The 14,118-nt window shown below is 32.3% G+C and overlaps 2 protein-coding genes across 2 annotated transcripts; both read left to right on the top strand.

Annotated features, from left to right (window-relative positions):
• The first annotated feature begins 417 nt into the window (after nt 1–417).
• ENODL10 (early nodulin-like protein 10) lies at nt 418–1,478 on the top strand. The gene is made up of 2 exons (XM_047313130.2): nt 418–731; nt 820–1,478. The coding sequence occupies exons 1-2, from the start codon at nt 554–556 to the stop codon at nt 1,212–1,214; spliced, it is 573 nt and encodes a 190-aa protein (XP_047169086.1). The 5' UTR covers nt 418–553; the 3' UTR covers nt 1,215–1,478.
• Nucleotides 1,479–5,434: 3,956 nt separating this feature from the next.
• On the top strand, nt 5,435–13,551 carry CNGC5 (cyclic nucleotide gated channel 5). The gene is made up of 8 exons (XM_047313133.2): nt 5,435–5,589; nt 6,818–6,904; nt 7,495–8,077; nt 8,556–8,768; nt 8,892–9,199; nt 10,799–10,910; nt 12,031–12,267; nt 12,618–13,551. Exons 2-8 carry the CDS (start codon nt 6,843–6,845, stop codon nt 13,311–13,313), a joined length of 2,211 nt encoding a protein of 736 aa, XP_047169089.1. The 5' UTR covers nt 5,435–5,589; nt 6,818–6,842; the 3' UTR covers nt 13,314–13,551.
• Nucleotides 13,552–14,118: the final 567 nt, after the last annotated feature.

The raw sequence follows: 14,118 nt of genomic DNA, 5'->3' as shown, positions 1-14,118 counted from the left end.
AGGATAAAATGTTACCTACAAATTAACAAAAAATATCTATAATAAAATTATAATATCATTAAAAAAATGAAAAATTTTCCAACAATATTTATAATATTTTTTAGATAACATATTATTGGGAAGAAATATTCACCGATAACTTTGTCAGGGATTATTCTTTTATTGTAAACTTGATTCACCGACCACCATCAATGCTCTTTCCTTTTCTTTAGTATCTTTAGTAAAATAGAAAAAAAAAACATTTTTTTCTAGTAACCCTTTGCCGTCTCTTGTTAATTATTATTATTATAAAAGGATGATATAAAGTAATATATATATATATATATATATATATATATATAGGATTGACTAGGGAATTCGTTTACTTTAATAATTAATTAGTGATTTTATATAGGTTTTAATGAAATTTACGTGGTTACATCCTAAAAGTTATGAAAAGGTGTTGCCAGCTTTGGTATGCCGCGATTCACTGAAAGACGCTTTATTTATTACTAACGAGGAACACAAAAGCCACTGCTATTACTAGCAGAGAGCATCGCACATCTCTCAGACTATGGCTTCATCATCTCCATTTTTGGTGATGCTCTCAATGTGCTTGATAATTTGCTGCTGTGAAGCCAAACAGTATGTGGTTGGAGGCACTGCAAATTCCTGGAAGACTCCTCTCTCCTCACCAGATTCACTCATCCACTGGGCCAACTCTCACCATTTCAAAATCGGCGATACTCTCGGTATACTTCATAACTCATTCTTTTTCAAAGTTTTCTAAGAAGCATGATTTTACGATTGTTGAAGTTTTTTGTGTATGTATGTATGTAGTATTTAAATACGATGAGAGAACTGAGTCAGTGCATGAAGTGAACAAGACAGACCACGAAAGGTGCAATACGGTGGGGAAAGAACATGTCGTGTTCAAAGATGGTAACACCAAGGTCTTGCTTACGAAATCTGGATTCAGACATTTCATAAGTGGAAATCAGAGTCACTGCCGCATGGGCTTAAAACTCACAGTGGTTGTCGTCACTGCCAAAACCAAAAACAATCCTACTTCTCCAACACCATCACCATCACCTTCACCTTCACCTTCACCTTCACCTTCACCTTCACCATTGCCATCGCCTTCACCACTTCCAAATAATCACGGTGTTAATGGTAGTTCGAGTGGTGGATTCATTATGATGTGGTTGTTGGGGTTCATCATGTTACTGCTTTAATTTCAGACTAGCTATATTCTGTCTTTGCATCATAATGTTTTCGTGGCTATATATGTGACATATATTTACGAGTAGGTCAAGCATTTTTATTCTTGTTTTTTCAAGTGTGAAAGATTTTCCTTTGGTGGGAAAAAGGTTGTTTGGTGATTTTGAGATTGAATAAGTCATTTGTATTTTTAAATGCACGTGCATGCAGTGGCTCTTCCAAGTCATTTTTGTTGTGTATCTTACTATTTTGCATTAATCAAAATAATTTTCACTTTTTACTCTGCTCACTTTGCATTTAGAAAAAACGATTTTGAAATCCTTCAAAGTATCGTAAAGGAAAATTCCGACTTCAAAAGACTCAGTGTAAAGAGAGGTGGATACTTAGTCATTGAATTAAAGATATTGATTTTTATTATGATATCATCTGTGCAAAGTTACTTTACTAACCAAACAAGTTTCTCTCTATGCAAAATGAGAATTTAACAATGATAAACTAATAGTTAAATAAGAACTGATATACAAAAAGTAAATGCAGTGAATTATGGAAGAATCCATCAATAAATTAAATTGTGAATTCTATAAATTCAAGTTTACCAATAAACTAATCGCCGTTAATAATAATTTGTAAATAATTAAGAAAATTCTTGTAATGATATTTTTACATTGGTTAGGATTGACCATTATAACTTTTGATCGGTTAAAAAGTGTTATACTTTTGTGACATCAGTATTGGTAACTTAATCATAGTAAAATGTATAAAGTAGTTATGTAATAAATGTTTTGTATACTAGTGTCTTATAAATAATATTTTTGATTTATATAAAAAATCAGGAGTCTGATTTCCTAATAAGGTTCAAGAAATTAGAGACACTTGTAAAACCAATTTAATGTTAGTAAATTAGACATATATAACTGAGAACAAGTGCGTATAAATGATTCCGAAGATGTAGTAGATAGTGTGAGATCCACTCTTACATATTAAGAAATAAATCCCTGGCTATATTAATCACATGTGAATGACCAGAGATTTTTGGATTTATTACATCCATAGCACTTTTCTCAACTAACTCAAATGGGATATAAAGTGTAAAGTGTAAACTAAACAACTCTTCATTTTAGTGTCTTATTTTAGGGAGGTTCTGAATCTTCATTTTTGGATAATATTCTTATTTCTCAAAATTTTAAAACTATAACAAATACTATTAATTTATAAATAATAATCACCTCTTAAAATTAGATATCCTAACACCCTTTCACGTATTTCAATCAAATTGAAAAGTTTACAAAATGAAAAATTTCTTTTAACAATTTTTTTTATTTTGTTTTATAGATTGTGATAGGTTTATTTCAAATATATATAGACCAATAAAATAATGATACCTAATTTATTAAAAAAATTATTAAAAAAAATTATTAAAAAAAAATTATTAAACATACCATGATCCTCGGCATAACACTCGATGATCCATGAAATCTGGATACAACATTATGGATTTTTTTCTTCTGCATATTATTTGTCTTCCAAATTAATTTCTTAAACATATATATATATATATATATATATATATATATATATATATATATATATATATATATATATATATATATATATATATAATTGTCTGGAAAGGGAGACACGGTTCCCCTTTGCTTCGTTTGGCAGAAATAATTTACTATTTACGAGGATTTGAGGGAATTTGTGTATTAAGTTTAAGTGATTTATGATGATTTTAAGGAAAAGTTTTGAAAGAAAAAAAAAACGAAACATGAGATGAAGGGAGAGAAGTGGATTTTTAATTTACAATCATCACTAAAAATTAATAAATAATATTTTTGAAAGATAATTTTTTTTTTGTCTAATTCATTGAACCATGGCCCAATTATATACTTGAAAGCTGGGTAGAAAATTAAGGTCAGACAGAGGTTGTTGTTTGACCTTGTCAATTAACACACTTTGAAAGTAATCTTGAAGGTGAAGCACAGTACGTGTTTGATAAAAAGCCGCCACCTGCAGACAACACATTGTTTTCCGCCTTCAATTCCTTCTTACCACTCCCACATTCTTCTCTCTCTTCAACCATAATCCATAAATTACACACAAATCAGGTAAATAGATTAGCAAAGAGTAAGAGTCAAGGAGAAAGATATATAATAAAAGTCACAGACTAGAAACAAGGAGAAAGAGAAAACAAAAATGGCAAAAGCTGAAACAGTGAAAGGGGGGTCTTCTTCTTCTTCTTCTTCTGCTTCTGCACCTCAGCAACATTCGACAGAGGTACTTCACCAACGTAAGAAAATGCCTCGGTGTCCCATGAAAATGGCGATTGGAGGGTTTGCAGCAATCTCTGTGTTAGGTTACTTGGTTTTGTACTCCAACAAGAAGCCTGAAGCATCAGCTGTTGATGTTGCTAAGGTTGCTTCTGGAATGGCCAATCCCGACAACACTCGTCCTCGTAATTAGATATCACCAATTATCACTCATCATTTTCATTGTTTTTTTAACACATGTAGTTATTATTATGTTTTAAGTACAATTAATACTTTGTCTTTATATGCTTTTTAATTAAAACTTGGACTCACTCGAATATTTACGTTACAAGTTTCTTAAACAATATCTGTAATTAAGAATGAATGTGAAAATTATCTAAAGTACTATAAATGTTCTTGTATAAATTTAAGGTAGCAATATTATTTTCTATTCTTATAATAACACCAACGTGTTTGCCACTGAACAAGAAGAAAAGTATTACAAATTTGCCATTTGACTTTTTCCGATTGTTGGACAAATTAGGTCTCCAAAAAGTAATGTTAGCACGTGACGTTTTAATACAAAGAACAAAATGTTAATTATGAATGTTAATTAAAGAACTTTAAAGAGAAACAATTAAATTTGTTCATTTAAATTTAATATATATATTTTTTTATGAAATTTTATATAGCGATAATATTATATCAATGATTGCCATTATACAAAAAATACATTTATATATAATACCAGTTTTGAATGTAACAATGATGATGAAAACATCTCAACTTTTAATACCAAATCATTCTCATTTTGTATTTACTATATCAAATCTATAAAAGAGGATACATCTTTAACACACAAACGGACATTGAATTAGAATGTTAATTTTTTTTAACATAAGTTTGTATATTGTTATTTTTCAAAAGTTTAAAATTTAACTGTAATACTCAATTAGTTTATTTCATATTATCATTTTTATTTATGTGAAATCATTTTGTTATGTAATTAAAAGTAATACAGTAATTAAATACTTTTTTAAGTTCTAAAAAGTTGAGATATAAATGAAAAGTATTAAATAAAAATCTCATAAAATTCTTACAAGAGGATTGCATTAAATAAATTCCACTTTAGTGGTGTAAGATTGTTACATGGTTTCTAACATGTTTTGAGAAATGTTTTCAATTATTAAATGAAAATTTGTTAAAAATAATATTTTTATTCACTGATTTTTTTTTTCATAATTCTTAATAAAACTTCATTTATAATAAAACGTCGAGTTAAGGAAATATTACTAACTGTTAAGTTATAAATATGTAATAAATATAAAAAAAAAAAGCTATACAGAAATTTTCACTTTTGGTTTGTTTTACTTTTAGCAGTGCAAAAATTTCAATTATCCAAAGAAATATTTAATTTTGAAAAACAAATTACCCAGGAATGCAATTTAGAAATTTGAAAAATTAAAAAGGTTTAAAAAATAGGAAGAAATGTTTTAGGTGAATGTAACACAATTATTGTTATTAATTAATCAATGAGATCAGAGATTAATACTGTTGTTGACAATAAAATCTTAGCAATATCAATCACTCAGTTTTGTATTGTTAGGCACTGAGATATAAATGATAATAGTTCATGTGCGAGTTATTTAGCAAAAATTAGTGATCCACTAAATAAGAGTTATGATATTAATAAAATAATATTTCTGGCCACTTAATAAGTATTTGTAATTACTCAAAGATGAAAAAGAATTATTACCAAGTGTTGTTAATTAATCTAGTTATAGTAAATCTTAGATTGTACGATGAATACAGTTGACTATAAGAAATTTTAATATTTCTTTAAATGAGAAAAATACAATTTGACAAACGAATAATGCAACATTAATTTGCATAATTTTAATATATTTTTTGTTAAATTTTGTTTTCACACGTTATCGGCTGAATTACCGGTTATTACAGTGTTTTTATTTTCAATATAATTTGACAATTTTTCTTTTTGTTTCTGGCTGCGTTCCTTCCTCTTTCCTTTTTTCTGTGATGACAGCGACTCGGTCTCAGAGAAGAGATTCTGCCATAAGTGCAATCTTCCTCTGACTCCATCTTCTTCTTTCTTTCAACATCGCCATTTGTCTCACATCAGGTCAGTTACCTTTTTATTTTTCTACTATTTCTGCTCTGTATTAATGGAACCATCTTTCCAATTTCTAATCTGTAAATTAGCTTCGAGTTGCGGCTTGTCGATGGAATTTTGATTTGAATATTGGTCGGAGAGAGTTGTGGAGGTTGATGCTGTACTTGCTCTTGGTAGAACTTGAACTTCGTCCACAGTTAACCCTACCGCGAATTTTGGTTAGGCGGAGAAAATTTAGGAATCTTATTTTTTGTTGATAAGATAAGGACTCGAGAAAGAGATTTTTTTTTTGCTAGTTTTTTCTGTTATTCTTTTTGATGATTTTTACTTCAACTTCGAGTTATGAGCGTTGACGCGAATTCATCACCGGCGGCAAAATTTTGGTCGTCGGTTGCCGTCCATTCTCGGTTCATAACCGACTTTTTCTCTTGATTTATTGTATTATGCGGGGTTTTTGAAGATGACTTTACAGTGAGGTGGGGAAAGATATGTCGAAGCATAGATAGAGGCGTGGAAGGCTAACCATTGCCTCCATTGTTTAACAGCAAAAGATAATAACTCTGCATCCGTGTGTGTGTCTGTGTGTATATATATATTGCCTGAAATTCTCCTATGAATTCATATCTCATTAATTTTAATTATGCACCGCTACAATTTGTGTTATTGGCTTTGCTTAGTGGCTGATTGCCAACCAATAACTGTATTATAATGTTGATGGATGAACTATCTTTATTTAAATCTCTTGAAATAGTTGCGACATTGATCTGCTTGTGAATCTTGAAATTAGAGGTGGGGGAATAGAGGTGGAGAGATAGAAATGATTATTTCTGAATGGTGGAACATCCAAAGAATGTACTTCAGGGAACTTTAATGCCAGCTTTTGAGTATGAGCCTTTGATTTTACCATGTTGAGATGCTATATAAAAACTAGAGAGTAAACAGCAATTTGGTTTAGAGGATGAAAATTTTCGCAAGTATAACCTTAGGTACATTTGGTTGGTGCAATCGATCTTTGCTAGAAAGTAGATCTACATTTATGGTTTATTTCCCAAAGAAAGTAAACATGCGCAGAAGTTTTGAATCTTTGCAATTGCATTTCTTGAAACTAAACATTTTCTAGATTTTAATCAGAAACCTCTAGCCTGAGCCTTGTAATGAACATTTGGAGTCTAAACATGAAGATCCTAATATTAATTTTATTATTCATTGTTTTGAATCTTGTTTGGTTTGTCTTCAGGTTATGCATATGTGATAACTATTGAATGATGTTTGACTGTGGTCGCAAGTCAGAATACATGGGTGGCCAGCGGGAAAACTTTTTGAGGTATCACCATCCAATATATTTTAATTGTAGAGTTATTGTAGATATACGAAGGAGAAGATAGTGATTCTAATAGTATTTATTTGCATGTTCTTAGCTCATGTAAGTTATAGCAATTTCTAAATTCCGACTATAGAGTAAATTATGTTAATATGATCCAAACTTTTGGCATCAATAGAGTGTGGAAGGACATATAAACACTGAACCATATGCTATGCTACTCATTCAGTCAGTTGTAAACTGTAACAGTTTTAGAAGTAGAAAATCTGCTGTTGTGTAATTTTCCTAGATGGCTGTCCGGTTGAACCACAGATAAACTAGTTTCTCACTTACAATGCTTTGCACTTTAAATTTAAAAATGCTTTACATGGATCTTAGCTTTCTTAAATAGAATTAATGTTTATCATGGTATCAACTCATTGTGACTTTCACCTTTCATGATATATGACAAAACATTCTCTTATTTCTTAATTTCTCCCCTTTGTTTCTCTGGTCTGGAATTGGTCTTGACATTCCTGGTTATGGACATGCAATTACTTAGTTATGGTTTCAGACAAAAGTGATCTGTTTCTGTGCATTATGTTAATCTCTAGGTTGGAGGCCCTGGATTCTACACTATCTTCATCTTCTGATACTGGAGTTATAAAATCTGGATTTAGTATTGATAAATTAGGCCATGGTGGTCATGGAAGCAGCACGACTTCAAGGTCTTTTAAAAGGGGTATGAGAAGGGGATCTGAAGGGCTGAAATCAATTGGGCGATCGCTTGGGTTGGGAGTATCTAGGGCAGTGTTCCCAGAAGATCTTAAAGTGTCTGAAAAGAAGATATTTGACCCTCAAGACAAATTCCTGCTTTTATGGAATAAACTCTTTGTTACCTCGTGCATTTTGGCTGTGTCTATAGATCCACTGTTTTTTTATCTCCCAGTCATTAATAATTCGTTTCACTGTCTTGGCATAGACCGAAAGTTGGCAACAATAGTTACAACATTAAGGACAGTGATTGATGCTTTCTATCTTATGCACATGGCTCTCCAATTTCGTACTGCTTATATTGCTCCATCTTCTCGTGTCTTTGGGCGGGGTGAGCTTGTGATAGATTCTGCACAGATAGCCAAAAGATACTTGCAGCGGTATTTCATCATTGATTTCCTATCAGTGTTGCCTATACCACAGGTCAGAAAAAAACTGCTTCTATCTTGAGTCAACTTTTTTGTTTAGCTGCTTGAATATTCTGACGTAAGTCCCTCTTGTATTCAAAGTGTTTGTAGCTTGTTAGCATTCACTTTGGATTGCTAAAAAGTATAAAATAATATCTTGGTTGGCATCCGTTCCTTTTTTATTTGTGTTTGGATCTAGAGTTGGTATTATTAATATGTTAAAGCTCCCCAATCTTGTATTTTTTTGTTTTCCTGTTTTGAAACTACTAAAAATAGGGATTTTCCTTTAAATTTATTTGATCTGTTTTGGCTTATGATTATAGATAATTATTTCTACTTTTGGTGTCCACTGAAATTTGCAACTTCCTAGACAGTGGTTTATATATTCAAAACACTTCGTAGATAACTCTAATGCTGGTCTTTATTGTCTCCAATTTTAAGTAGTATAACAAAACTCAACACCTACTTTTGTTTTGGTCTGTTCTTGATTTCAGATTGTAGTTTGGAGATTTCTTCTGAGGTCAAAAGGTTCAGATGTGCTAGCAACAAAGCAGGCCTTGCTATTCATTATCTTGTTTCAGTATGTTCCTAGATTTCTCCGAATGGTACCATTGACTTCAGAGCTTAAGAGAACAGCTGGTGTCTTTGCTGAAACTGCATGGGCAGGTGCTGCATGTTATTTGCTGCTGTACATGCTTGCCAGTCATGTAAGCTTTGCTTTATTTTTTTCATGATGCTTAATTCACTAAAATTCCTGCCTTGTTCGATTTGAGCTATAATCTCACTTTTCATGCTATCGTGGGTCTTTTTCCACCAATGATCATTTGCAGATAGTTGGTGCATTTTGGTACTTGTTAGCTATTGAACGCAATGACTCATGCTGGCAGAAAGCTTGCAGTGACAATGGCAATTTGTGCGATAAAAATTTTCTTTATTGTGGGAACCAGCTCATGAAAGGTTATAGTGCTTGGAATAATAGAAGTCAAGATATTCTAAATTCAGCGTGCTCTGCAGAAGGTGATCCTGCACCTTTCGATTATGGAATTTTTGCGCAAGTCTTGACTTCTGGCATAATTTCATCTAAGAAATTCATCTCTAAATACTGTTACTGTTTATGGTGGGGGCTCCAGAATTTGAGGTAATTAATTTTGTTCCTTATACACTGATATACACTGATAAATTATGTCTACTTTGTCTTTGAAAAAGTTCTTAGTTTAAACAAATTAGAAGGAAAAATTGTTGGTTATAGCTGTATCAGTAATAGAAAGGGTATTGGATAAATTAAACTCTATTTGGGTTGTACCTCTTGAATATTCCTTTTTCTTCTGCTGTTTGAATAAAGAAGGAATCAGGCAAGAAAGAAATAAAAGGGAAAGAAGTATAGAAATTTCTTTCTGCTTGTTTGGATAACTAGAAAAGAAAAAAATTGTGAAAAATTATACAAATAAGAAAAATTAGCCAAAAAAATTGTACTTTCGTACCTACTATTTTTGACGAAAAATAATTTTTTGTTGTCAAAATATATTTATCTTTTAATATTTGAAACAGAAAAGAACAACCCCTTGGCCCCATGAGGTGGTAAATTCTTGTGGTGGGATGTATCAATCCCTTCATCCTTATTTCTTATCATCGAAATGCAGTTTGAGTGTTTGAAAAGTCTAATGCAAAGAAAATTTAAATATGTGCTAAGCCACTGGATGAATTGTATGTTCTAGTAATTAGTTGTTCATTATGAAATATTATCTTTGTTCATTGCTACTGTTGACCTTTTTTTTCTTATAATCAGGGTTCAACCATCTCTCAGACTACGTTGATTTTGTTCTGTAAGGAAAACTCTAAAATTAATTTCTCAAAGTAGGTTACTAGCCTTGTCATTGAGTACAGTTAAAGGCATTACCATACCATTTGAAGAATATCTATTATTTTTTATCATTTTAGGTAGTTTGACAGCTAGGTCACTGTTTTCTTACTTTGAATCTAGAAAGTGATATGTCCTACAGTTTTGTCCTCTTTTACGATTTGTTCTGAAAATTTGACCTTTTTAGCTTGTTTTAAATTTACCATTGATCTAGATTCAAGAAATTTATCGTTTTAATAAGCTTCTAGGACATATAAGGTTATTAATTCCATGTTCGAACATTCTTGGACTGAAGTGTTTTATAGAAATACTTGTTTGCATCAATAGTTTTAGCCACCCTCCTCTCACAAAGGCGTAAATAGAAAGAAGTTGGAAGGGTATTAAGGGAAATATACTGGTTGCTGAGGCTGAAGAATGTGAGAAGACAAGAGGCTTATGCCAATCTGCCCATAGTTCAAGGGACTTGGGGAGTTCCAGGAGTCCGTTAATACAGAAAAGAAAAGAGGATATGAGCATTGTTCAGGTAGAAGTCGAGTGTAAAAAGGGTGGGAGGTTTCCATGTCACTCAAAGAAACTGTTGCATTACCTTTCCTCTTCCATTTTCTAATATTACGGAAAATGACAATAACTGATACAATCCGTGACCTTTCTTTTTAGATACTGGTACTGATTCTATAGTTCAGAAAGGGAAAGATTTGTTTTTGTGCATATATTAACACTCATCTGATTAGTTGCTTTCAAATACTGAGAAATTTTTGGATATTGACCTTTCTTTACAGAAAATTATTTGTTCCCATGTCTTCTCCGTCCCCTACCCTCCTCCCTTTCTGTCCCTTCATTTGATTTGCCAAAACCAACTTTTGATTGACTTCACTGCAGTACACTTGGCCAGGGGCTTCAAACTAGCACCTATCCTGGGGAGGTTATCTTTTCAATAGCACTAGCTATTTTTGGTCTCATCCTCTTTGCACTTCTGATTGGCAACATGCAGGTATACTTCAAACCAACGAGCTTAACATATCATGAAAATAAAATTGCCGGAAGTCTTATCATTCAGTTTGTTCAGAACTTGCAAGAGTTTCCATGGGCTTGTATTTGATTGGGCCAAATATACTGGATACTTGAATGGTTGAATAATGACCCAATGCTAATTTTCATGCTTATCCACAAAATATTGATATCCAAGTGATTAAATTTTACAATAATATGTATGGTGTGGGCGGGTTTAAAAGCTATTAAGTAGTTCAAAATGTAGCAGCTAGCCCCTGCTAGTAATTTAGTTACTCTTTTGTAAGAGCACTGGAGATGGTATATGATCTTCATTTATTTGACTTAGAGAAAGTATTGACTTGCCACTTGACTTTTTCACTGTCTAACATGTATTATTGAAGATAAATGCATTATTGGTAAATTTTCTGTCTTAACTTATTGACATGATGCATTGATGACATTTGTCTGACATGTATTTGTTCATGTACTTCTCTTCTTTTTTTTTTGTTTGGGGTAACATGGTGTGAATAATCAATAAGAAAACTGAAGTTGGTTTTTTTAAAACTTTTAAGCAATTTTTTATAATAATAATAAAGGCTCCAGTGCTTTTCTTCAGATAACAATTCTTTTCTACCAACTTTTTCATTTCATGTTGCCTCTTGTGGCACCCATCAAGATGTTGTAAACTGAAGCAAGCTCACACACACATGATATTACAAATAATGAGTATCAAATGAAAGTGTGAGAACTAATCTTGACTTTTCCATGCAAATTTAATTTGTTAGCATTAACTAGCCTAATATGCTCCTTACTTGACAAGCAAAGTATGTTCTTCGGAGTTGAGAACTATCCTTTTAATGTCAAGAGAGATCTAAGAACTAATATGGTTGTGCAATAAGAAAAAAAATGGTTATGCAATAAGAAACTAAATCAAGTGGACATTCTCATGGACACAGATAATGTGCGTGAGCATTTGCTATTATAAGTTTCTTCTAAATTTTGTTTCTTGTTATCACTGAATAGCCTTGCAAATAAATGGCGTTGAAGTTTGTCCATAAAAGTATGAAAGAGAAGATTGTTTGTAATTGATACTGAGGTTTGTGTCTTTCCCATGATTACAGACATATCTTCAGTCTCTCACAATTAGGCTCGAGGAAATGAGAGTTAAAAGGCGTGATTCAGAACAGTGGATGCATCATCGGTTACTCCCACAAGAGCTTAGAGAGCGTGTGAGACGGTATGATCAATATAAGTGGCTGGCAACGCGTGGTGTAGATGAAGAAAATTTAGTTCAGAGTCTACCAAAGGATCTTCGAAGAGATATTAAGCGTCATCTCTGTTTGGCCTTAGTGAGGAGGGTATGCTTTCAAAACATGAAAATAAACTAACACCAAGAATGCCCTTTATCTGAAACATGTGACTAAATAGGACCCTCTTTTCTCTGACAAACTAAGGACCAACTTGTAGTAATCTGTTCAATATTTATGGTTAATGGTTATATTACAGCTGAACCATCACACCAGGTTATGTGTGTTTGGTTGTTTGCATGAGCATAACTTTCTTTAATCCACTGTCTCACACCAGGTTATATTAAATGATGCAGTTCCTCTCAGATATTTTGGCCCTGATCTCTCCTAGATGAACTTATCAAGCTATTTTTGAGCATCTGAGTTTGTGAATTCATTGATTGGTTTTCATGGATTTGTAGGTTCCACTATTTGAGAGTATGGATGAGAGATTGCTTGATGCCATCTGTGAGAGACTGAAACCATGTTTATTTACAGAGCATACTTACATCGTTCGGGAAGGAGATCCAGTTGATGAGATGCTTTTCATCATACGTGGTCGCCTTGAGAGTGTTACCACAGATGGTGGGAGGAGTGGATTTTTCAACCGCAGTTTTCTAAAGGAAGCGGACTTCTGTGGGGAGGAGCTATTAACCTGGGCCCTGGATCCCAAATCTGGTTCTAATCTCCCATCTTCCACTAGAACAGTTAAAGCATTAATGGAGGTTGAGGCTTTTGCCTTAACAGCCGATGAGTTAAAATTTGTTGCCAGTCAATTTAGACGCCTTCACAGCAGACAGGTTCAACACACTTTCCGATTTTACTCCCAGCAATGGAGGACTTGGGCTGCATGCTTTATTCAAGCAGCATGGCGTCGGTATTCTAAAAAGAAACTCATGAAGCTTCGTCAAAAGGAAGAAGATGCTGATGAATCAGAGGGAAGTCATGAAACTGGTGGTGGAAATTCCTACAGCTTTGGTGCTGCCCTGTTAGCCTCTAAGTTTGCTGCGCACACTCTTCGTGGCGTTCATCGTAATCGACTTGCTAAGACTGCCAGGGAGTTGGTGAAACTTCAGAAACCCCCAGAGCCTGATTTCTCTGCAGATGACGCTGACTAAAATTTTCATGTATGACTACTCTCTTAAAATGCTTGTTTTGACTGTGATTGAATTTGTGAAAGAAGGTTGAAAACAGTGTATTATACAACTATCCTTGTAATGACTCTTCCTCTGTTACCATGTAAATTATAATATTACATTAAAGCCAACTGTCATATTAGGCCTGCCACCTGGCAAGTAAACTGATATATATTGTTCTCAACTTTATTGTTGAAGTTATTGGTTTGCTTTTGCACAATCAACCTCTGTCTTAAATTTTACGTTGTCCAAGTTATTATATTTTTATTCTTCAAACGTTATTTTGTGATTAAAACTTTTATGAGAATCATCAATTTAAAATAATAAAAAATTATCATGGATTATACATTTTAGATACTATTTGTCTACCTCTTTATTCTGAAGTATATTTTTTCATTATGTTTATGTAACATGTAATACAAAAACTTTTAGATATATTTCACATTGCATTTATTAGAAAGTACAAGGCTTTTGTCATTATAAGATTAGTGTAATAGGAAGAGGTAAGAAGAGAATGCGAAATTCCATAAAACAATTGTCTTATAGTTATTAAGAAACATTAAAAGTACATATTCTAAAGTGTTTTTTTTTTTTTAAATTCTTTCAAGTTTACTCAACGCAATTTAATTATAATTAAATTGTATTGAGTTATTAAATAAAATAATTAAATTCAATTCAACCCAGTTCAAATAAATTTAAAAATAAATAAATTCAATTCAACCCAGTTCAAATAAATTTAAGTTGGATAAAACAACTTAAATTAAGTTCAACCCAACCTGAAAAGTTA

Source organism: Vigna umbellata, chromosome 1 (assembly GCF_029865625.1).
Source record: "Vigna umbellata cultivar VRB3 chromosome 1, Vumbellata_1.0, whole genome shotgun sequence".
In the NCBI taxonomy this organism is placed as follows: Eukaryota; Viridiplantae; Streptophyta; class Magnoliopsida; order Fabales; family Fabaceae; genus Vigna; species Vigna umbellata.
Note: the sequence above shows the minus strand (reverse complement) of the source record. Positions and strands in the feature narration are given on the sequence as shown.

Bases quoted from the DNA above. Each gene is read 5' to 3' on its own strand.
- ENODL10 (XM_047313130.2), top strand. From the start codon at position 554: ATGGCTTCATCATCTCCATTTTTGGTGATGCTCTCAATGTGCTTGATA. The intron at 732-819 runs GTATACTTCATA...GTATGTATGTAG, and splicing joins CAAAATCGGCGATACTCTCG to TATTTAAATACGATGAGAGA.
- CNGC5 (XM_047313133.2), top strand. From the start codon at position 6,843: ATGATGTTTGACTGTGGTCGCAAGTCAGAATACATGGGTGGCCAGCGG. The intron at 9,200-10,798 runs GTAATTAATTTT...ACTTCACTGCAG, and splicing joins TGGGGGCTCCAGAATTTGAG to TACACTTGGCCAGGGGCTTC. The intron at 10,911-12,030 runs GTATACTTCAAA...CCATGATTACAG, and splicing joins TTCTGATTGGCAACATGCAG to ACATATCTTCAGTCTCTCAC.